The 25,327-nt window shown below is 41.9% G+C and overlaps 2 protein-coding genes across 3 annotated transcripts; both read right to left on the bottom strand.

Annotated features, from left to right (window-relative positions):
• Positions 1 to 258: 258 nt before the first annotated feature.
• thnsl2 (threonine synthase like 2) lies at positions 259 to 9,456 on the bottom strand. 2 transcript variants are annotated; one of them, XM_022744522.1, is made up of 9 exons: positions 9,256 to 9,456; positions 6,669 to 6,900; positions 5,864 to 6,058; positions 5,584 to 5,736; positions 5,253 to 5,492; positions 3,753 to 3,901; positions 2,646 to 2,771; positions 2,387 to 2,541; positions 259 to 1,645 (listed from the first exon to the last, which is right to left on the bottom strand). In XM_022744522.1, the coding sequence occupies exons 2-9, from the start codon at positions 6,889 to 6,891 to the stop codon at positions 1,417 to 1,419; spliced, it is 1,470 nt and encodes a 489-aa protein (XP_022600243.1). In that variant the 5' UTR covers positions 6,892 to 6,900; positions 9,256 to 9,456; the 3' UTR covers positions 259 to 1,416. The 2 variants fall into 2 exon arrangements, with proteins under 2 accessions (XP_022600243.1, XP_022600244.1); XM_022744523.1 differs by lacking the exon at positions 9,256 to 9,456 and adding an exon at positions 7,793 to 7,918.
• A 1,209-nt stretch (positions 9,457 to 10,665) lies between these two features.
• Positions 10,666 to 23,912, bottom strand: tbc1d13 (TBC1 domain family member 13). The gene is made up of 12 exons (XM_022744577.1): positions 23,769 to 23,912; positions 21,934 to 22,007; positions 21,797 to 21,837; positions 19,873 to 19,934; positions 18,958 to 19,057; positions 17,548 to 17,630; positions 17,249 to 17,408; positions 16,395 to 16,605; positions 16,141 to 16,304; positions 14,315 to 14,475; positions 14,172 to 14,229; positions 10,666 to 14,081 (listed from the first exon to the last, which is right to left on the bottom strand). The coding sequence occupies exons 1-12, from the start codon at positions 23,789 to 23,791 to the stop codon at positions 14,016 to 14,018; spliced, it is 1,203 nt and encodes a 400-aa protein (XP_022600298.1). The 5' UTR covers positions 23,792 to 23,912; the 3' UTR covers positions 10,666 to 14,015.
• Between the last annotated feature and the right edge of the window lie 1,415 nt (positions 23,913 to 25,327).

Genomic DNA, 25,327 nt, shown 5'->3' with positions numbered 1-25,327 from the left:
CTCCAGTCTTATGTAATGAGTCCAGTCTCCATCATGTGGGCAGGGCTCCACCTCGAGGCAGAAATAAGTTACCACGCAGACTGCACGTTAAATTACAGAAGCTAGATTTTTTATTTATCATATTCATTTTGAGGTAAAGTCAATTTATGATCAACACAACCTAATATATTGACAGATTATATTCTACACCAAACAGTTTCATGCTTTACTGGTGCAGAAAGTGAACAGTGGTCAATAATTAACACACTGAGTCTGAGTCATGTCAAAGTCCAACATCAGCTGCTCTTTATTTCACTGGATTTGTTCAAATCACTTCATTACATCTGTACAACTCTACACAGACTTGTTTTTAATGCAGTGTTATCATTGCATTATTCAGATTTACATCATTTATGTTACACACAACAGACCTGACTCACAGCACAGATGTAGGTAGTTAATATAGCTTTAAGGCACATGCACTGGAGTACTTCCTTTCTTGCTGATTTCTACCATTGTACTTTTTACTGCACCACGTGTATCTGACAGCTGGGGTTATTAGTTATTCTGTAAATTTGTATTTTACAGACAAAACATAAAACAAGCTCATGGCTGCAGGTTGTGACGTGTTGTTATAGATTACAACAAGAAAATGCTGTTCACACATGAATGCATCAGTAATACTGAAATAATATATGGTAACATTGCTCTGCTTTTGATACATGATTTTGCTAATAATTACATTAATGGCTTGTTCAGTGAAGAAGTATTTCTACAGTGTGGTGCTGCTCCTGTTATCAATGGGTTCAGGGCCTCAGTGTTGTGCATTTGTTACTGGGACACTTCACAGAACTGGATAACAGTGTTATTCACGTATATTATATTGCTTCTTCTACTATGTTTCAGAAGGTCTTTTGCATTGTGATCTGAGATCAGCAGCACAGGCGTTCATGAGCAACAGAAGCTTCTGCAGATTTTAGAATTTACCAAAACAAACGTGTCTGACTGAGAAGTGCTGCAGATGATTCTTTTCAGGGTCCACGAAAGCATCACTGCTGCCTTTGAGATGAGAGATTTAATAAACTGAGGGTAATGTGGTTCCAAATGGTGTTTTGTATTAAAGACATTAAACATTCTGATGTCTTTATGTTCTGTCTGCACCTGCTCAGGTGAAAAACGTCTCATTTTGCTGAGTCGATATGGGTCAAACTAACAGGCGAACACGACGTCTAATGGCTTTTAAGATAAGATAAACACAGGTGTGTACAACACCTCTGATCTCCATAGTGTAAAGATCACAGAGACCACCATCAACATCATTTACTGAATCAGATAAGGAAGCGCACAGATCAAGGACGAGCTGCAGTCACCTGACCTCCTCCACACACAGGGTCAGGGTTTTGCAGTAAAACCCTGTGTCCCTCCACAACAACATCTTTAATAATCAGCTGCTGTCCCTGTGTTTCTCCTGGACGAGCCCACAGACCGAATTTTCTCTCTCAGGCTCTCCTCCCAGTCTTTGCACCAGTCCGGGGTTCGCTCCAGGTTCTGGTAACGAGTGGCCAACTCGTCCAACGCCCGCACCGCCTCAGGCAGGTCAACGGTCAGGCCGGCCCTCTCAACCGCTGCCTGGAACTTGGCTGGAGATGCTGTCGCAATGTAACACCTGCAATAACGGTTTGAGAGATTACTCAGAAGAGTGGCGGAAAGACCCGTTCTCCACAGGTGATCCAGGTGTTGGTGCAACCTGAGGAAGGTGGGAGTGGCAACACTGGTCACATGTCTCTGTCCAACACCATTCACAATCCTGTGAAGGATGCAGGAATTAAAGCATCCAGACTTTAAACAAACCCTGAGGTTTATCCATCAAAGTTCACAGATCCACTTCCTGCTTCAGCTTTGCCTGACGATACTGTAAACACAGGTTTCCTGTACAGTGAAGATTTACCGCCAGTCAGATTTACCTCCAACTAACCTGGTTTAGATCATCTGGATAAACTGTTAGTTTGTTTACAGCCTGCGTGATCATCTGACTGCTGGAGTCATTTATATGAAAGTGTTCCCAGATCTCATGATGTTGGTGAGGATCAGGTTATCATAACTGAGCAGAACCACAACCACAACCTGTGCGCACTGGCATAGATCTCTAGGGATGTTAATGTTGGGTGTATGTCTGGGTGATAGAACTATCTCCATAATTATGACCAAAGATTCCCACAATAACAAAGATAAACTGATGAGTAATTGTTTCTATAAGACATCATGATGGACTGTGTTTCTCTCTTTAAGTTAACACGGACATCTTTCTCCTACACGGCCCCCAGCCTCCCCCTGCTGGTTCACGTCTTCCACTGAAGACAGAGCTGTGTGTGTATGTGACTACACTGATGAGTACAGTATGTCTGACCTGTTGAGTCCAGGGCTGTGAGGACAGCGGTAGTGATGCCACACAGCCACAGCTGTGTGTGGACACAGCAGGTACTGGTTTTCCTCCCAGCATCTCCTCATGGTCTCCAGGATCCCGTCATCACTCACTGATCCAGTGGATAGAACCTGTGACAGCTGGAAATAAAGCAGATGGTCGATGAAATGAGGTCTCAGACACGCAGAGGAAGAGCACACCTGGATGCGAACATCAGGTGCAGTGAATGTAGAACGGCCGGTACCAGCTTGTGGTGGTTTTCAGGCAGAGTGTGTCTGTGTGTGTTTTGAAACTCCTCCATCATGTTCTTCACTGAAGCTCCGTCTCCGTCCAGCAGCAGCCAGAACACCCGCTCCATGTTGTACGGGTCCTACAATCCAGCAGGGAGACACAGCATCAGGAGTAACACAACGTTTAACTCGTAACCACCTCACACGCACAGTGGCCATGAGAACCTGAAGCCCCGCCCTCTGTGGGTGGACGGTCAGTCCTTCCGTCCAACAGTTTGGTCCAGAACCAGATATCTCAACCACGAGCCAGCCAGACATGAAGCACAGGTGCAGAAGTTCACTGTCCCCAGTGGATGAACCCTGATGTTTTTGGTAAGCGCCCTGTCTTTCCTCTGATGCCACCATGACACCAAACACACTTTGGTGTTTCAGGAAATATCTACTGTGCTGACTTCAATACGTTACTGATCAGATGGGTGCTCCTCAGAGGTTGAACCTTCTCCCCCACCCACAGCTCTACATGTCACCTTTATACATGGATATCTCACAGTGTGACAGGCAGAATTAGCATAACAGGTTCATTCACATGCTGGGCACATAGATATAGATACAGATCAAACACGTACAATACAATGTGTTAGTTACCGAGCTTTAGAGGTGTGTATTCGAACTTCGGACAGAGCCACGTTAGCTGCTTCCCCCTGCCTCCAGTCTCTACACAAAAGTAGGCTAATCATGCTAATCAGCTCTGTGCTTAACACAGTCGAGTGAATCATGTCAATCTTCTCATCTCACTCTCAGAAAGAGTGTCCTCTGACAACTCTTCTTAGCTCTCACCAAATAAAAGAATAAATAAATATAAACAGACCTAAACTCAATGTCATTTCAAAACCCTGGTGTTTGTAATGAAAAGCAGCTGTACTGATCAGGATTATTGGACATCTTCAAATCTGACGGCACCTGATGTGATCACAGTCAAACTGTTAACAGAATAAATCCGGTGGTAAATAAACATTAATAATACTTTTTAAAATAGGTCACATTCCCTTCAGTCCATGGGCAGATGAACGTCTGTGAATCTCTCACAGGTATCAGCAGCTGTGACTGTGTGAGTGTACTACCTGGATGTCTATAGCAGGGGCCAGGGTCCGTGTGACGTCAGTTGTCATGGAGAAGTCACCAGAGGTCACCGTCCTGTGGACTATGTCATTAGAGTTCACCATGGCCACCAGCTTCAGAGGTACACCCATCTGCGTTACGATGAAGCCAGCTGAGACGCAGACAGAGAAGAAGAGACAGGGTCAGTCTGTGTGTCCTGACTCTGTCACTGAGCCTGTGCTTCAGGCAGGAGGACGTCTCTGCAGGGTAGATGTATCGTCCTCCACATGGACATCATAGACAAAAGTCCCAAATAATTCATGACGGCACAAAACTGAACGAATCAGTGATTAGACTAACGTCTTTGTTCCTGCAAACATTTACTATAAACATCTATTAAAGTTGTAATCTGTAACTTTTAAAACAACTGGACCTGTGTTCTATATGTTGTTGAGTTGTGTTCTTACATCATCTCAGATGTTTCCTTCAATTCTCAAACCAGAGGAATCTGTGATTTTAATCATGGTAACGTCTCATTGGTCGCCTGTCAGTGACATCATATCCTCTATGATCATGTGTCAGTGTGTTTGTCTGACAGAAGCTCAACATTGACTTTTATCTAGTTTTAAGCCACATACACTTTTTCCACCTTGGTGGTTTTCAGCTCTATATTTGAACCAGATGAAGGATTTTAGTCGTCGGACGTCTGGATCTGAAGTTATCAGAGAAACCAGCTGAGGAAATGTTTGTTGTGGAGAGGAGGACACCTCTGTGGATAATTCAGCTGCTGGTAAAAACCTGCTGAACGTCTGCTTCATAAGTTTTCAGAGGAACAATCAGAACAAAGGTTAGCATCGATCTCAGCTCCAGCTCTTCCCTGAGTCTCTGTCCTCCGTACAGCGTCGCTCAAACTCTGACTTTAAATGTCAAACTGCTTCATTCAGTGATTTTAACAGTTAGAATCACCAGGTCTGTTTGATTTCCTGAACCACTGACACTGAAGGAATCCAAACCGGGAGGAGCTTATGGTGATGGTTGTGAAGACAACACGCTATATCATGACGTCACCCAACCTCGTCTTTTGTTAGTGTTTTGATTGAGACCCCTAGAGGCAGAAGTTGCGTTAAACTGTAGAAATTAGTGCGGAAGCAGTAACTCAACAATAATGGACTTGATTCTGATAATTGACTGGGCAAAGACCCTTCCTCACAAGAGGGATTGTCCAATCATAGTTTAACTACCATATCTAGGCACAGCAGGTGTTGAGGAGCTGTAGAAGGACCAATGGAGTAAGATGTCAGTGTGTCCTGCCTGAAACATGTCCTCAGTCTTTCAGTTAGGCTCTAATTCATTGATTAATCAAGTTAATCATTCACACTACACACACACACACACAAACAAACAAACACAGCAGCTCGTTTCCAGTAAACCTCTGATTCTAGTGTGAAGATAAGAGTGTGTATGTGTGTGTGTGTGTGTGTGTGTGTGTGTGTGTGTGTGTAGTGTCTGGTTTAATCACCTACCTGCAATGTTTCCTGCCCCCCCCGTGGGCACCACCACCTCCAGCTCAGGTAGGGCAGCGTCAGCCTCGGTGTGCTCCAGCCCGCTCAGCTGCAGGTAGGCGTAGATGAAGTGGGCCAGCTGGATCAGGACTCTGGACCAGTTCACTGAGTTGAGGCTCATGAGGCCGTGAGACTTGACCAGCTCCTGGTCGGCGAACAGACGGCGCAGAGGCTGGTCGATGTCGTCTGAGCTGCCGTCGGCTGCAGAGGCGGAGCAGCACAAACACGCCTGACGTCACTGAGACAAAGATTCGTGGCATTGTGGGTAAAGAACCACCACTGTCCTTTTTACCTGCAAACACGTGGACATTATCCTCCAGGCAGGTGATCATCTGTTTCTCTTGGACCGGAGTGATGCGTCCTCGGGGGTAGACCACCACCACATCCAGCCCAGACAGACCTTTAGCGCTGTGGATGGCTGAGCCTCCTGTGTCACCTGACGTACCTGGACAGGAACAGGTGGAGCGAGTTTAAGTTTGGCAGTTAGGATAAATCATCACCTCAAGTATTTATGTAAATATTCTTTGTGTCTCCGACCAGAGGAGAAGACTGGTTGAGGTGCAGCCTCTCACCTACGAGAACAGTGGCTCTGTGCTTCTTCTTTCGCAGGAGGTAGTCGAGGAAACGCACGGTGCAGGTCATAGCCAGGTCCTTAAAGGCCAGGGTTTCTCCATGGAAGAGCTCCAGGAGCGACAGACCCTCCTTCAGTCGAGCTACGCGGATCACCTCAGGCACCGAGAACCCAGACAGGGCCTCAGCCACCAGGACTGAGGGAGGGAGAGGAGGACATTCGTACTATTCACTGATTGTTCTTAATGTTCTTCATGTGTGCGACCATGTTTGAATGTATGTTATGTACAATTTTACATGTTTCTTTCATGGTAAAAAAATCATTGAGGTTTCAGTAACTGCTCTCAGCCACGCCCCAAGCCAAAGAAAGAATAAAGCGGCACCAAGAGGCACGTTTTTCTGTTGATCTAAAATTGACAATGCAAACTGGAGAAGGGCTTGGCTTTTAAATACAGTATATCAAGGCTCATTTTAAAATATACATAATATACAGTATACCCTGCTAGCTATCCTATTGCCAAATTTTCAGACATTAATTCCCCCTGTACCTTTTATAAACATGATTTAGAAACAATTTCTCACCTATTTTTTGAGTGTGAAATCAAACTCACTTTTTTGAAGCTGCTAACTCTCTCTACTCCTTCAACCTTAAAGATATTATTTGTTACTATGATACCCCAAATGATGGCGCTCTTGAATATCTACTTAATTTCATAATTCTAAATGCTAAATTCTTTATTCACAAGCAGATATTATGGGACCTTTGAGCTACATGTAGTGATGCCGGCGAGGATTCCTCCAGCTCACCCTCCAGGTCCTGTCTGGGGATCAGCTGAGCGGGGATGAACAGTGAGGAAACCTCCACCACCAGTCTGGGGTAGGGCAGCCCCCTCCAGCTCCTGAGGGTATCTGGGTGCAGCAAAGGTACACTCTCTGGCATGAACATCCCCCCATCTGGAGCGTACCCCGAGAACAGCACGTCCCCGAAGTCCCATCCACGGACCCCACCCCGAGTACTGCAGTACTTCATCGGACAGACCTACATGATGGAAACCCAGTTTAGAGAAGAGTGTGACACTGTTGTACACCACAGGTACCGACTTTAACTTCACAGAAACACCTGGGCTCCCTGTTCAAACGTAGACCTGCAGACAGAAACCTGTCTATACTGTCATATTCACATTTTTTTCTGATATGCAGATGCATGATTTTGTCTGGAAACACTTCCCTCACTTTAAAGAACTTATTAGCACCTCTTCAATCATTTAAAGGCTTAATATGTAAACTGTACAGGGCGCTGTTCCTCACTCACCATCATTAGACAGAGATGGGAGCAGGACCTGGGTGAAAGCATGACTTGGGATACTATATTAAAAGGAGTCCACACCTCCTCTATATGTGCACTGGGCTATTACAGTGTAAAATACTGCATCACGTGTGTTTTTGTAAGCTCATCATTTAAAAAAATGCAACAAACAGAGATTCAAAAATAAAATCTGTATAATGTCATAAAGACTGTCCCAAAACTAAAAACATCTGTAGAGCTGAGGGGAACTGCAGAGTGATGACTCTTATTCACATTATTGTTGATATAAAATATTGATCACAGGAGCTTCAGGTAATCTGTCTCTGTGAAAGTGTAAGAACCAGGGTGAAAACCTGAGATGTTAAAGTGACAGACTGATTTCAAAAGGTCCAGAGCTGAACTGTGACACACAAAGCTCTTCATGGTGAACATGTGACCACAGCAGGCCGAACACAGCAGAGTGGGTCCACTAATCCAGCAGACAGACAACAGTTAGTCCGAAACTGATGCATCATTCATCAGTTATGGAGGATCTTCTTCATCAGACAGTCACAATTCACAGCAGTACATCAACAGTCAACCTATGACAGCAGACACTGATGAACAGAGCATGAACAGTTCTCACTCGGCACTGTGGAGGAACCAGGTTTAAGTCTCAGTCAGATGACGTGGCCTCAGTCTGTCCGCTGGTCTCTCTACAGAGAACCTGATCCGTGGACAACAGGTCGACCTGTCGACTTGTCACTGTCAGGTCGACCTGAATCTATTATCATTCATGTGTTATGTTTCACTGTTATGATAAAATCATTTATATCCATGTTTCCTCATCAATCTACCCTCAATATCCCATAATGACCATGATAAAACTGAATTTTAGAATTTCTTTGCAGACTTACTAAAAAGTAAAAACTGAAATATCACATTGACATAAGTATTCAGACTCTTCACTCAGTACTCAGTTGAAGCTCATTTGTCAGTGATTACAGCCTCCAGCTGTACACATCTGGATCTGAGGATTTTCTGCTGTTCTTCTCTGCTGATCCTCTCAAGCTCTGTCAGATTGTTACCTCCACCAAGGAGGTTCTGTTTTTTTGTTTGTTTGTATGTTTGTTTGTTTGTCTGCAGGACTTCACAAAGATTACTGAACTGATTTGCACCAGACGTGGTGGACGGATGGGACACGGACGAGTAAAGAACCCGGTAGATTTTGGTGTTGATTCAGTTAAAAGGGCAGATCCAAGAATCTTTTATCCCTTTTCATGATAGAACACTAATCAAAACTTTAATTAATTTCTCAGGGAATAAAGTTTGGCTCCTGATGTAAAAAATCAGACATATTAATGGTGACGAGATCTATGAGTTTGTACAGTTTGGTGCAGATCCACGTGTAGGACTGTTTGGTCTTGGTGGAGGTCTGAGCTCTACTCAGACCCATTGTAGTTGTGTTCCAGATAGCAAAATAAATCCGGCCTGGGCCACATGCTTGTTTTCTTCAGACCCTGTGTACAAATCTGGTTCATATACAGCATGGTTGTCAGATGCTACTTGCACATCTGGACCAATTCTGGCAGCACACAGAAAATCTTCCAGCTGACAGACAATACTGGAGGATAACAGCCAGAATCAGCCCAGATGTGGAAGTATATGGGCCAGACTCGGGCCAAGGATCCAGGTATATGTTGGTCCGGGAAATTTCACTTTGTTATTTGGGTGAATTTTATTGTTAGTTACATGTTGAATGAGATGCTGATGTCATCATCAGCACTGTTACTCAGTATTAATTACAAGTACAGCTATGTGGTATGTGGAATCAGATTTTTCTTCTAAAGATCCGGATTATTATTATTATTATTAACGGCAAATGCTGACGTCATCACTTCACACAACAGCTAATAAACTTTAATACAGTCGATTTAAGGATTAAAGACAATAATAAAGTTAAACTTGAGGACTGTTTGTCCTTGTGAAGTCAGAACTTTTAATTACCATTAGAGAAGTTATTAGCGATAATGAAAACTGTCTATTTTAATGACAGTTTCATGGAGAAAGTGCAGAGAGAAGTAAACCCAGACAGCAGTAAGTACTGACCTGCAGCAGCTTATGGAAAACCACACCGGCTCCGAGGTCAGTGAAACAGCTGTACAGGGAGTAAACCAGAACAAAACACCCAGTCCTGGTCCCTCAGTCTCTCCGTCTCTAAAACCGAGTAATACCGTTTCCAAACAGACACGGACCACCTCTCTGAACCGGTTCACACAGCCCCGCCGAGGAGGTCCGTTCTGACGTCTTCTTCACGTCAGGCCGACAGGAGCTCATCACTGCCCCCAGCGGCCACAGGGGGAAACGCGGAGCCACCTCCACACAAACGCGAGGCGTAATCTGGTTGAATCTGGTTTAATGAGACCGCTTCACAACGAGGAGCCGTTTGTTTAATACCATCATTCATTTTAATGCATGTCTGCAAACATGTAAAAACATATGTACAAGTGTAACACAAAGACGATACAAAACTGTGCTTAGAAAAGAGTGGAAACATGCAAATAACTCCGGTAGTATAGAGAGAGAGAGACACACACACACACACGCACACGCACGCACACACACAAGCACACACACGCACGGATAGAAATAAATACACATTACAGGAGGATCATGTGGATTCATTAGTAACAGTCCATCAAAGATTCAACACTTCTACACATGGTGAAAACACTGTCAGGCACAAACTATTTGTTTTCCCGCTCTTTTCAAACTGAACAGAATATTCTGGACTCGTCTGTCTGGACACAGATCACAGGGCTGGTGATATGACTGTGTCTCTCCACTCTTTCACATGTGAACGTTAATGAGACTGTTCACATGTGAAATGGAGTTAAACAAGAAAAAAAGAAACAAAAGCTTCACTTTTTATTTCATTTTTCTCAAATTAAGCTCTTTAAAAGGCATATTTTTCTAAAGCTCTGTTACGTTTCTTATTACAGATCTTATTTTCCTGGAAATCAAACACAACATTTAATTATTATGGAAGTTATGACTGATAATTCCTCCAGTTTGCTTTTCGTTACTGAAACAGAAACAACTTCTGTCACATGGACAGCACAGTATGGTTATATTAAACCATACTGTAATTGAATTTATAGAACAATCAATGTGTTACTGTGATATAAAATCACTGTGATAGAAGACTTTGGTCTGAAGACTTCAGTAAATGAGATTTCCGTTTTTGATTTCTGATAATTTGCATACATTTCTGAAAAAAAGTTTTCTCTTTGTAATTATGGATTTATTTATAGACTAGGTTTTTATAATACTGTGAAAGTGTCAAAGCCTCAGTCCACAGAGAAATGCACACAGCCTGTATTCAGAAACTGAGCCTTAAACCCCGCCGTCAGGACTTCTGGTTGTTACTAGAGCTCCAGAGAGAAGCCTGAGAGAGGAGATGTGAAACTACACTGCGATGGTTTTTGGTTCTTAAAACCACAAATATATCTTCTTGTGGATCAACACTTCAAATAAAACACAGAGAAGAGGAAAATATGGGACATTTAAAGTGCCAAGTCTCAGCTTTAATGTGAGTTTACCAGTAGAGTCATTGACTGCAGAGGATTTTCCACTTATTATTAAATATTATGACTTAGTTTAGCTTCATGTAATCTGTCCAGTTACTGTTGAACACATAAACTTTGGAAACTTGGAGTTTAAAGGTCTCATCTCCAACACAGTTTTTACTATACTGATGTACAACTGCCACGTTAATGAAGTCTCCATTATTCTTATTTCAATCTGAATGAGGCTCAAAGCATGTGACATGAGATATGACATATGTTGGTTTCTCCTACACTCAGAGAGCTGAATTCTGAGCTGAAACTCTGTCATTTGCACACATTTTACACCCTGATGGATTTTTGTTTTATTTGTGTTAGTCCTGGGCTCACAACCGATCGAGGGGATTAACAAGTCACTTCTGGTTTTGTTCTTTTCTTCAGCTTCTCTGACGGTCAGAGCTTCCAAACTGTTTTTATTCAGTTTACAGTTTGGTGTTTAAATCATCCTGAAGTCTGAGGTCCTGCCTCCTATGGACTGAATATTAACTCATGATCCATCATTTGACTCTAAGCCTCTTGGATGATTTACAGTTAGAGTTTTATATAAAGAATGGTGGATAGAATGAATTTTTTAATAAAATGTGGCATTAAAAATAAAACAGCTTTTGACCAACTCACTGGAATTTACCGGTTTCACATTTGAAAACACTGAATAGATTTCTCAACTTCCTGTTTCCTGTATCTGATGTCTAATGCAACAGTTCTGATTGGTTACGTGATGTGATGCAGTGCATGACACAGTTCAGAATATCCTCCTCAGTTTTAAAGAAAGAGCTCTTCAGATAAACGTGATCTTTGAGCAGCTTATTAAAACACCTTCAAAGCACTGCACTGTTACACACTGTATGTTACACACAAACACACACAGCCCTCCACAATATTAAAGACCACAATTCAATAGTGTGTGAAGAGGGTGGTCCAGTCTGATCTTCTGTGGCAGAACAATCCGACGGGGTAAATCATGAGTTTTAATGCCCCATCCCACTTCAGAGGAGTGTTTATAAAAATTATTTTAAAAAATCATACATTACAGAAATTCTTCAGTTGCCCTGGAAACAGTGTCTCTTACTGTTCTGGGCTTGTGTGAAGGGTCATGTCTGAAAAGTCTGAACTATCTACAAGATGAGATCAAGACTTCCTGTTTCATCCTGGTTCAGGTTCATGGTCATCACAGATCTGAGTCCTTCACACCACTGAGAGTCAATGAGGTCAAAGTATAGATACCTCCACAGATTCACCTGTTAACTTGGCACCAGCTGGTTACTGGATGTTACAGCTGTGGTAGGTTTAAGATTAATCTGTAGTTAATGAAGCCATGACCAACCTGCCACACAGATTATATGTTTGTATCACGTGATGAACTGAATAAAGAGGGGGGAATCAACACGAGCTTTTTCACACTGAAAATGAACCAAGAGGTTAATCTGTATGTTTAACCCACAGGACTAGTCTAGATATTAACCAAGAGTTAAAAAGTGTTTTATTTCCTTAAACAAACAGCTGCAGGTTTGAGTTCAGAACAACAGCTGATCTGTGTTCAGTCCACTCCACTGTTTCACGTTTTAATCTAATAGAGACAAGAGGTTCAAACTAAACAGTAAGCTTTTTAACATGCCCTGGCCCATTCAGACCTGTTCGGACCTGTTCGGACCTGTTCGGACCCGTTCAAATTTGTCTTCATCTGATCATCAGTGGTCAGCTCTAAGTTCAGGTATGAACGCACCCAGAGCACATTGAGGTCACATTTGAGATCTAATCACTCAGACCACATTAGGAGCTGGTCTGGACCACGTGTCCACATTCTACTCAACTACTCTACTGACGTCTCCTGACACAGTCTGGTTAGTCCCAACACAGTTTCATCATGAACCGAAAAGTCTGACTGGTTAAAAACACCGACACGTGTGTTTATTTATATATGAAGCAGGAGGAATGTAATCACAAGTGGTCACTAGAGACAAAGTAAAAATAACATACACAGTGATTTTAATAGACCTACCTAGTTAACTTGAAAAGGTTGAGCCATGTAAATGAAGAGGAGGCGGCTGGAGCAGCAAACAGCTCTGGTGCACTGACTATTGCTCCTTGGTCTCCTCCCTGACACAGGTCCCCCAGGTGTGAACAGGTGTGAACAGGTGTGAACAGGACTTATCTGACTGTGTGTCATGTGCAGTTAAGGTCTGTTCTGTTCAGATCGTTCAGAATTTAAATTTGGCAATTTTAGATAATTTTATAAACGTGTTTGTGTTTAAAAATCAGAGCTTCAGCTTCTTTGGAAATTGTAGAGAAACATTTTATATTTCTCAAAAAGGAAAAAACACTAAAATAGTTTTATCAACTAAAACATCTGTTAACCCACTGATGTCATATCACACTAATGTCTGTTAGAGTCAGTAAAATAACGATTCTCCGTGCCACATTATAAATTACTCAAGATAAACTACTATTATGTAACACATGTAAACCCAGGTTGGAGAATGTTCAGTGTGTAAAGCTCCACAGTTTCCTCTGATTCTTTCAAAGTAAAAGGACTTTTATTTCCATTTGGACTGGGCGGCTCTGTTGAGACATGATGCCCAGGAAGTCATGATTCTCTGAAGGTTACTTATACAACATCCAACAGACCCATCACTTCATGTTTAACCAGACAGGAAATAAACCCAGAAATACTGTCATTACTGTACTGTCATCATTGAACAGCTAAGGCAAACATGTTTCTGACATTAAAAAACATTTAAAAATTAAAAAACACACACTATTGCTCAACCCATTTAAACGCTCCGTCTCTACACACATGATCGCAGTGGGATTTATGTCAAATTCTCAGGCTCCAGGTCTGGAACCAGGTCTTCATGACAGACTAACATCGGTAGTGTAAGTTAAATGTGGCTCCCTCTGCCTCAGACAGTTATCTGAGCACAACATGTTTCCGTGGGAGAGACGGCTGTGAGAGGAGGAGGACCGTGTACCGAGGCAGCCCTTACCCACAATCCACCAGGAAGCAAGTGGCCTCTCCTGCTTGCTTTGAGGAGGCATTTGTTTCAGCACGTCCTCCAGTTTTTCACAGCAGCCCCCACTGACCAATCACACATCAAGTTAAAAAGCAGAGTGCTGGTTGCCCCAGCTCATCCGTCCAGGGTCTTCATCGATCCTCCCATGACACGTTTGACATGACAATGTTTGTAATGTTTGAGCTCCCACCTACCACGTCAGAGCGGGAGGCAGGGGGACAGGGTGGACAGGTTAGGAGTTGTCCTGCAGCTCTTTGGCCTTGGTCAGGATGGTGTGGACATCAGAGATGGGGTAATCCTGCAGGGGCATCAGGGAGATACATCAGTCTGTGTCAGTTCATCTCAGCTGTGTGAATATGTTTCACTGTGTGTCGTTAATAAGTCTCACCTGCAGTAATCTCATGTTGACTGTGAAGTCTCCTGCCAGTAGGTTCTCTCTGATCAGTCTGTGAACACACAGAAAATAAGCCATGATTCTCATACAGAGTCAGAGTCGCTGCTGCAGGAGGGAACAGAGTCTGAGAAACTCACACCAGCATAGCGCAGCAGACCAGGATCAGGAAGTGGAACCGGTCCTCGTCAGAAAACAGGGTGTCCCAGATGCGGATGACATCTGGCAGGAGGAACTCCTGAGATAACAACAAGGTCAGCCAGCGGAAGGTGAAGTACTGAGGCTTGATGTTCTGCTCTTCCTGAGAGGACACACGAGGAAAAAGAAAGTCACTGAATTTGACGGAAGCTGTTCAGAGGACACACAGGACCCTCACATGACTGGAGGACTTACAAAGGTTACTGTTCATTAGCAGTCGGGACATTTTACTATTATATGAAGACTGCACTAAAAACTTAATCACTGACCTCCAGAGCTGAGGAAGATCTGTACCATTAAAAACAGACACTTCATTACACTAACCCAGGCAGCTCAGGACACATATGAACTTCAGTTGAACTTTTAGTGTTGTTCATAATTAACCATTATCCCATAATAAGAATTTGACATATTAATCTTATCCATTAAACAGTTAAATATCCTGGGACATCAGAAGCATCTGAGCAGATGTTCTCCACCGCAGGTGTCACAGTTAACAGACCGACCCACATCACGTCCACATGTTGCTGTGTCTGAATAAAAACCAGGACACCAGCTGTCTGCTCTGCTGAGCACTGAACCTGTTCACTTTAGTTTGAGGTTTAATGCCAGTCTGACTCTGTGTCAGGTGAGCAGCTTCACACGTAGAGCTAGATAAAGAGAAAAGGACCATCGCATTGTGTGGCGATCTGTGGGAGGGGCTTGTCTCCTGCTTCTGTGTGTGCTCGTCTGTCTCACTCTCAGACTCCAGATGTATTCACTTATTAATCAAAGGTGGCTTAATGCAGTTCTGGATTGGTGCGGTCCACATTAACCCCTGTGTATTAGTATTTTTTAAAGGGTTACGGACACTCGTCTTTTCTAAATAGTACATTTTAATCTCGTTGGTTAACGGTTATTGGTCTGTAAACGAGAGTTGGTCACACAGAAAGAATTCAAAATGAAAATCCATATTTGAATACATTTTTACATAGAATGAGGACTGTGGGTTTTGTTCCCTTAAGACAGGAACTTAGACAGCAGTGACATAAGAAGGGATCTCCTGACAGAAAAAGTAAACTAAACACTGTACAAGTTGTTGTGAGTGTTGTTTTAAGACAGAAGATGTGAACCTATCCTTTATGAGGCTCAGACTCTGCCTCCATCTCACTTTCTTCCTCAACTCTGAGTTATTGAATGATTTTCAACCGTGAGGATTCACCTTTCTTTGTCTTGTTTGATAGTAAACTATTTATCTCTAGGTTTCAGTCACTGAGCTCTGTGAACAAATAATCAATAAATAATCAATCAAGGAAATAATCATTTGTTAGAATGCTAATTCAAACATCAGACCTATTTTAGGGTCTGAGCCGCTCCACCATCTGCATTACGCAACATGTTGTCAGTCACGACCAACATGTTTACACGGCAACCTCGAGAAAAGTTTTATTATGATTCCATTTTTTGGTCTCATCACCGAGATCTACAATCTCAAGTGAATTCATGCGTCAGAGATCCGAGCTGCTCCAGCAGCATAGAGCTGTCATGGGCAGACAGCAGAACCAAGAGAGGAGCTGTGACTGAGCTGCTGTGGTCACACAGAGTCCACAGCTGTAAAAGAGAGGGAACACAGCTGGAACCAGTGGCTGTTACAGCTGAAAACATAAGGTCTGAACTGACAGCTTGATTTCTGATTCATATCACTGAGGTTTGGAGACAGTTTAAAACTTAAATGCCCCTAAAAGCATCTGAGAACGGGCAAACAATGGGCACGAAGCCTCGACCTCACCAGCTTGAGATAGAGCTCCATGTCTTTATCTTTGAGCATGGAGTACACACTCTCCATCTTGTAGGTGATGCCACACTGGGAGTCATCCAGGCTCTTGATGAAGTTGTCTCTGTTCTCCGACATCAGGTTGGTGAAGCAGAAGAAGGTGTCAGCTTCAGCGTGCTCTGAACAGTGACGCAGAATCACACCAGGGTTACATTTAATTCCTTACGGGTGAAACACGGTGAATGATGTTCAGCTCAGGGGTCACTGACCTTTCCACTGACTGTTGGGGTCCGTGGCAAACGTGTAGTAAATCGGCCCGACGATCTCATTCATGCCCTGCACATAGGCGATCCCAGGGTTGAGTTTGGCGTAGATGAAGAGGATGCGCTCCACCACCTCCCAGTGTGCTTCACTCCCATTGGGCAGCACTTCATACTCATTAGATGGATACAGGTTTAAGGCCTTTCCAGGAGAGCTCACCTGAGAGAACAGATTCAGGTTACCAGGAAGTGACCAGCTCTCCAAACCAAGCAGACAATGTTTACGACAAAGTACAGTGATACAGTCTAACTGAAAAACAATGCTACTGAGGGAATACAAGGAAAAACAAGAAGAGATTTCAATGTTAAATCCCTATGAAAGAAAACTGGACATTAGCAGTAACCTGAAAACAATAATCTAATAGTTTCTCTTTCTGTGAAGCTGATCTGTTGGACAGCCGTGTGACAGCAGGCGCTGAAAGTGAATTTATATTTCATAAATTATGAAGTCAAATTTGATTATCCTTCAATTTCTCAGGACATTCCTAAAGACTAATCTCTGTCCATTACACTGAAATTTAAATGTAGACTAGTCGACTAGTGTAAAAATAAGAAATCATTCATCATCAGCAGCTACGTACAACATTGTTTTCATTCTCTAGATCAAAATCCTGCCAAGCCCAGGACCTCCCTCCTCCAGACTCCACCTGAAACGGTCTGGATGTTGTACAAAAATATTAACCTCTCCCTGAATAAAAGTCCCTCCAAATTAAAAACCCTTTTATTGGAGGGAAGGAGAGGGCTGCCTCTCTGGACCCTCTAATATATAGGACCCCCTGAAATACAGTGAAACAGTCACTTACATTGGTGACTCCACTGCGGTTACGGTTCACAGTCTGAGCCTTCAGGGTGGTTTGTTCAACTCGTCGACGCAGCGTCTCATAATCATTCTGAGGGTCCAAGATGAGCTGGCAGGGGTACTCGGTGGGGCGCTGGAAGAACGCCATGTCCGGGTACAGCCGCCTGGAAACATGCAAACACTTTTTTCAGCTACCTGGATCCCTTCAATAGGTCAGAAGAAATGTATTTCTTCTACATACAGCCAGGCTGTGGTGTTTCTATAATCACAGACTAGAACAAGAACAAAGGGATAGAGTAATACCTCACATCCTTGTCAATCTGCAGCAGAATTTCATTGTCTTTGAAGTAGGTGTTCCACCTGCTGTCTGGGTTTGGATTTAGAGGCTGAAAAAGTTCAAATCAAAACAGAGACAGATTCAGTTTCTTCCCCAGTCAGACACAATCTGTCCCACGTATGAACGAAGTGTTTACATTATCAGCTGCAGTGAGAGCTGAGCTGATAGTGTGTTTCATATTTAGTGTTAAAATCAAGGCAGAATCTGTGAGTGGCAGTCAGTGTGCAGTTTATACAGCAGTGAATGAGAGTGGGACAGTGCTCTACCTGTGTATTAAAGCTTATATGTGAAGACCTGTAACTACTGATGTTTAGATGTTTAGACATTCTGAGAGAGAAGAGGCCTGTAGCTTCATTTTAAGGTTTTGTATAAACTCGTAGTTTATAGCGTGAGAGTAGGTTAGAAATTTCTCCTGGGCTAGAAAAACCACAGGGCCACAGTCTGGGTGATCACATGACCGACTGATGAAAACAGCTGGACAACTGTCAACTTTAGGTCTTAATTCTGTCAAAGAGCATCAACCTATCATGACACCGATCACGACTGTGAAAGGTCGAAGTCTCAAGAGCATTTTACAGTTTGAATGAAGTCTGTCGCTGCATGTCAGAGCAGCGAGCTTTAGAAAGCCAACACTGAAGAACCAGAAGCTGCAGTTCCTCTAATGGCCACTAGAGTCTGGCTCCAACAGTGAGTCAGTCCCCATAGACTCCCATGTTAAAATGTCCAACTTTCCAGCAGAAATAAACATGTTTACAGCCTCAGAACTGCTCTTCAGAAACCTGTGGGTGACGTCACAGAGGATACGTCCATCTTTATTTACAGTCTGTGGTCTGAACTGAGATGAATCCTTCCTCTCATAGACTTCAATTTAAAATTATGCTCTTTATAATCACTGTTAATACACCACAAATACAAAATCTTTCCTCAATTAGTTGTTTTTATAACCCAGATGAATTCAAGTTTTTTTTTTTTTTTTCTGGAGCCTTGCAGGAGAAACTGCTGGCAGGTTGTTGAAGGTTGGACTGTCACACAGTATAAAGTTATGTGACTGTAATCAGCTGTGTGCGGAGCAGTTACACAGTCACAGTTAAATATTTACCATAACACAACATTAAACAGTGTGTCTGGACTTTTCCTCTCTCTGCTGTGTGTTAGTGTTGAATCTTAACATCAGCTGTCGTACAGTCTCAGGAGCTGTAGAGCTGCTGCTCAGTTAAACAGTCACATCAGAAAAGAACAGTCTGCTCACTGCCTCTATAAGAGCTGTGTGTTAATCACACCGAGTCACTGAGGTACACTCTACCTCACACAGCAGACCCTTCATTCACTCAGGCCTCATCTTAGTGAACACCAGGACAAAAGGAGACTGGACTCACGTGGTCCTCCATGGTCACATCTTCTCTGGACAGGCCCAGGTTGGCTTTGGCGATGCCGGGCTGGATGATCATTTCCTTTAAGAACTGGGAGTACACGTCCCTGTGAGAGAACCCATCAGTCAAACCTTCTATATATGTTTACAGTAGATATATATATACATGTATATATACACATTTTTAATTTCTTTCTTTTTCCCTTTCATCCCAGTTGGGTGTTAGGTATTAATATTTTTCCCCTTCTCCTCCTTTTTTTTTTTTTTACAGTCTAGGAGGAAAACAGATACTTGGGGTAGGGGGGGTGGTGGAGTCAGGACCATCCACCAGTGGGAGAAGCAGATAGTACTGGCCAATGATTTACAATAGAAGTGTCAGATGGTTTTTATTTCATGTTTCTGTTTCAGAGAAACAAAGGTTTAAGAGCAGGTCGAGTTCAAGGTTTTAGAGGATGCATCAGGTCTCGATGGGTTAAGCCGACAAGCATGAAGACGCTTCTGGGAAACTATAATCTCTATTTTCCAACTTTTTCTGAACGTTTATTGACTAAACATTTAATCAATTTATCAATAAAATAATTATTTTGTTCATATCCTAGCATTAAAAACACTCATCTAACATTCACTGTCCAGTGTGAAGAAGCTGAGGTGAAAACCTTTCTGTCAGCTCAGATATAAACAAGGAGGAGGAAACACTGAGATCATAATAAACAGCAGCAGGTTTGGTTAGTCACAGTTAAAGAGAGTGTCTTTTTCTTTTCTGATCAGCTAACCACATTAGCTAATGTCATCAGCTGTGCTGGTTGATAGCAGGTGATTGTGTGGTTGCCTAGTGACACTAAATAAAGGTTCCACCGAATAGAAGTGAAGCAGTGGCTGCTAAACCTACAGGCTGTGTGATCAGTAACATGTCCCCACTGACCTCTGCTTCTTCAGGAACGACTCCCACAATGTCTGATCCAGAGGGAGGTAGTTAAGAAGGATCTGAGGACAGGGTGAAACAAGCTCCAGTCAACAACACACATCACAACATGCTACAAGTCCATGGAGTCAAATCTTCTTTATTGTAGAATAAAGATGTAAAAATGCTGCTTTGCCCAAAATGTGTTGTGAACATCTCCCACACTGCAGCACCCATTGACAGAAGCATCATTACCACCTGGTGTTCAAACCCACTAAAATTTATTTTAGACTCACAACGTACATTCTGAATTAAGCTTTAGGAAATGTTTAAAAAACTAGTGTGGAGTAGTGGATATGTTCATGGTTTCAAACCACGTTTTTATGTTTAAAAGTCTTCAGATAAAAGAAGAAGTGTAGTGTTCTGTATGTGGTTTGTTCCTGTTGAAGAGTCAGATATGTTTTCATGAAATGTGAATGTTTTATCTGAGCTGGCTGCAGCTCTCCTCCCTGTCCACATCTGGAAGTGTCCTCCAGCTGGTTTGCATGACGGATCGTCTGCCCTTGATGTTTGAGTATGCGTGTACGTGGGTGGATAAAAGGTTCTTTTTTTTTTTAAGTATATTTTTTGGGCTTTTTATGCCTTTATTTGATAGTGCAGTAGAGAGAGACAGGAAATGGGGAGGCAGAGAGAGGGGGAATGACATGCAGCAAAGGCCGTCCGATGCGGGACTCGAACCGGGGCCAACTGCAGCGAGGACTGCGGCCTCTACACATGGGGCGCCCGCCTAGACCACTACGCCACACGATGCCCCGATAAAAGGTTCTTTAAACGGCTTTGTCAACTCCAGGGTTTCCACTACTCTCACACATGATCTCCCACCCTGAACTTATCCAGACTTTGAAAGTAAAGGCACATGATCGTTTTCAAGTTATCTAATTACAGGCCTGAGTGTCACAAAATCCTGCTGCTAAATTCAGATCAAACTGGGTGCTGGTCATCAGCCCGACACAGACACCATTTAGCTCATGTCACAGTAACTCAGTTACTGCTCTCCACAACTGTGTGACTTGTTAAAGTCTGACAGGTGCTAGGAGCCTAATTCACACCTCTGTTTCACTGAGCCCTGATTATTCAGAGAATGTGACCATATTACACCAGTTTTAGTTTCTCGTCTCTCTGTCCATGTCAGGTCAGACTTCATGTGCAGGCTTTTCATACCTGTCTGCCCTTCTAAAACCTAGAACCTTGTATGTACAGTAGAGTCCATGTTGTACTAACTATGGGATTTCTCTCTAACCCTCTGTTTGTTTATCACCTCAAGCACATGAGCATTCAAAGTGTGCCCCCCCCCCTCCCTTTTTCCTCCTCTCCTCACTCCCTCTCTGTGCAGGACCATTGACCATCCTGAACTCTCTCTCTGTCATGCCTCATTCCAGATGCTGTACAGATGTTTAAGCCCCTTGAGGCAAAGATCTGTGATTTGTGATACTGGTGTGCATACATAAAATGTGACTTGGTTTAACAGTGTGTGGATTCTACTTTATTCAGTCTGTCCCTGCTGGAGAGTGAACAGCAACTAACATCTGTCCACAGCTGTCAGTCTGACGTCCTGTCAACACCAACAGATGAATCAGTGACAGACTGTCAGTCTCGCTCTGTCTGTGCTCAGTGATCATTAAAGTCTGACAGTCCATGTGTATCTGTATGGGAGAGACTTATGACGACGCCTTGTAAGCGCTTCACATCTTTGTTTTGCTAAAAACTTAGGCCTGTATTTTACACTGTTTTATATTATGTTGAAATTTGAAACAGCTTTATACTAGTCACTGATCAGTGTCAATGTCCAGCCCTGACATTTAGGTCAAGAATATGAAAAAGGTCATGCATTAGGCTCATTGTGGTATAAACATATCGTTACTGAAACAGAAGCAGGACGACTTACCTTCCAACAGAGCGCTCGAATGCCTCCTTCAAATGGGATTCCTGAGTTGAATAAAGAGAAGGTCAAACACAACACAGCAACATAATAAAACTACACTAATATCATCAAGACAAAACACATGGAGGTGTGACAGTTACCATTGAAGCAGAGCTCCCTTAGGGTCTTCAGGTTTATGTTTTCTTCACTTAAGGCCACTTTGAACTCCTGTATTCTGAAACCAGAACCAAGACCAGGTCAGGACCAGTTTAATGACAGCATCACTGCTCAGTAACAACAGCACAACTCTCACACTAATGTGATGGAAGAATCATTATTGTTAACTCATGGTCTGTTTTCTCTGGAATAAATCTTTAGTGACGGGAAGTTTAGAGAAAGAGTTTAGATTAATAATCATCAATACCAATACTTTAACTCTGCTTCATCTCAGAGGGAAATAATTCACCGTATCATATCAATATGGATTAAGTAGCAATTTTAAAGATTAGACACAAAATTCTAATTAAGGCCCTTTGTGGTTCCATTAAAGGTTTCATTTAAATGTCAACTGTTGAAATAAAATAAACTCAAATAAACTGTTGAAGGCCATAAGAGGTAAAATGATCCAGTATTTCATAATAAAATGAGAGAATCTGTGCTTTTATTTCTCCCATAACTGACTGTACCTAGTATTTAGTGGTCAATAAAACATATTCTTTGTATTTTTATCATTTGACAAGCTTACAGCCTGTATTATTTGACCTAACGCATATTCTATCCCAGCCGGTCATGGGTGAATGTTGGTCTCTGTAATAATATTATTGAGTCTAGACCTGCTGTACATGAACAGAGCCCTGAGATAACCTCTGTTATTTTGTGCTATAGAAATAAAAATTGAATTATCTACCATAAGATCTGTCATTTTTTCAGTTAAGACCCATCTGCATATTTACATTCATTTAGGGCTGAACAATTAAATCAGAATACTATCAAAATCTTAATATGGCCAAGTGCAATATCCACATCACAGGAGCTGGGACTTCAGTGTGTCACACTTCAGTTCAAATGTGTCACAACTGACCACAAAGGAAGCATTGTGGTGCTACAGAGACACAGCAACCTATAAATTATATTCTCCAGATGTAAAGGAACACGTTTGTTTGGTATAGGCCTCATCTTAATTTTTATGAGGAATTTTTCAGTGAAACTGAAATGCAAAATTTACCATTCACATGATGAATATGAAAATATTAATCAAACTTGGACAGATCACCACTTCATCATGAGCCAGAACAGAACCTGTTAACTATGGGCTGAGATGGAGGATAGTAATGGGATGGTTTATATTTGACGGGATAAAAACAACATCTAAAATAAAAAGAGATGCTCAAAACATATATAACTAACTACTTTCAGTTGTTCTTCCTCATAATTAACAATATAGATTTCCACTGTGGTTTGTAATACAAATAAGTTGAGACAATGACAAATCCATGGAGAATGGATTAAAACATTTTTCTGAACAGGCTAATCAGTCATTAGCTCATTTAACGTCAGTTCAACTGTAAATAATCCACATTAGTTTCCACCCTGTCAGAAACACACTGTCAGCAGATTCAGTTAGCTGGATGATAGCTAGCTGCTAAACGGCTAAGGCTTGAGGAAGTATGAGAGTATGATGTGTCAGCTGATGCGCTAACAAGGAGCTAACGTAGCCACTTAAAACGATGAGGTTGCTGGATCAGTTAGCACCTAAAACGCCCAGATGTGACGTCTCAAACTGAGAAAACTCACAATAGCATATACGAAGTGTGTGTTTCTTGCAGCTTCAGTCTAAAACCTAAAGTTAGCATATGTTTGGTTAGCTGAGCTGCTGCTAGCTAACACTGAAGTTAATGTCAGTTTTGCGGTAAGGATGCTAGCTGCTATATTAAATGATGCACCACAAGTTTCTGACCATCCGTCCTGAAACAACAAGGGTTTGTGTGTGTCTCACCTGTTCCTGTAGGCGGTAGACATGTCTGAGGAGGTGGAGGTGTTTTCCTTAAACTCTGTCCACAAGGAATGAATTATTGGCCAGAGGGAAGTCCTCCTACTACTTCCGTCTTCACCACAACACTGAGGACAGACGGCTTCAGTGTAGGAGGACACTGCAGCGGTGTCTGTCCTCAGATCTGCTTCACCTCCAATAAAACTGGGTATTCTGTTTAACAGGAAGTAATGTCATTTTCATTTAAAAATAAAGCTCTTATTTATTTACATTTTTATTTATCTGTGGATTCAGTAGGTCTACATAACACATTCATATTCAGTATGACCGAGGTTTGTTTTTTCTTTTTTTTTGTTTGTGCATTTACACAAACAGGTTTTTTTTCTTGTATTTAGATTTTGGGAAGTAAAATCAAATTCAGCTAGATGTCTTCTTTTCGGTTCTCATTGACAAAACAAATTTACTATTCAATGTTTAGCTTTCACAATGAAAACAGTAGTCAATACATTTATTTGAATACTGTACTTCAGTGTATTTTTCCAAAGGGTTTTTTTTTTTTTTTTAACATGACTTTTACTCCACAACACTTTTAAGACAAATTTTGTACTTCTGACTCCCCTACATTTAAATGAAGTTGCCATCCAACTTGAGAAAGAATGTAGAGGTTTGTAACTTTATTTAATTCCAGATGAACTTTCAAACAGACAGCTTGTGGTAGTGGCTGTTCTTTTGTTGATTCAGTTGTGTTTTATGAATATTGACATTGTATCACAGCCTATCGTACAAACCTATCATATTACATCTACAGATTATTGTGTTATTATATTATTATTACTATTATTATTATTATTATTATCATCATGACCTAAAAATAATGTCTAGGTCACCAAATGAACATGCTTTTTTTCACGCTGTTCTGTTGTTCCATAGATCATAAGTAATACAACAGTGTTTTATTGTGAGCATAATGCCCTCGCACTTTGCTGTTTTTTCAACAGGTTTCTCATTTACATGTCTTTATTTAAAACATTATTGATGCTCAGTGTTCAGTGTTTGATGTTCTCTTGTGAATAAATTAAAAATACCCTCTGAATATGTAAGTCAATTGTATAGTTAATATGTGTTTAAATACAGAAAAATATACAGATATTTCACATACTTTTATTCTATACTCATACCGAGATATTATTTCTTTCTTTCTTCCTGAATTTAAAAATCAAATGGCTCCAGGTGATCTCAGTTAATGGAGGCTACTGTCCATGGAGAGCTGGATTCTACCTGATACCACCTAGATGAGACTTCCCAAACAGACTCACTGCACAATACTTGATGCTTCCTATGATATATATTTATATATATATATTTATTTTATTGTCCATGTGTTAACATCTACATTTCTATTTTTGAGACACTGAGTGAACAAACCTATTGACTAGGAGGTTAACACAGTTTGACACCTGCTGCTCATTCTGTGTAACTACAGTTCTATGACTGATCTTTCTGATTTCACTGTGTCCACAGTTCATCCAGAGGAAAACTTCTTTAAAACAGACATGACGTGTTAT

The sequence above is a fragment of the Seriola dumerili genome, unplaced genomic scaffold (genome assembly GCF_002260705.1).
Source record: "Seriola dumerili isolate Sdu_G_001 unplaced genomic scaffold, Sdu_1.0 BDQW01000081.1, whole genome shotgun sequence".
Taxonomy (NCBI): domain Eukaryota; kingdom Metazoa; phylum Chordata; class Actinopteri; order Carangiformes; family Carangidae; genus Seriola; species Seriola dumerili.
Note: the sequence above shows the minus strand (reverse complement) of the source record. Positions and strands in the feature narration are given on the sequence as shown.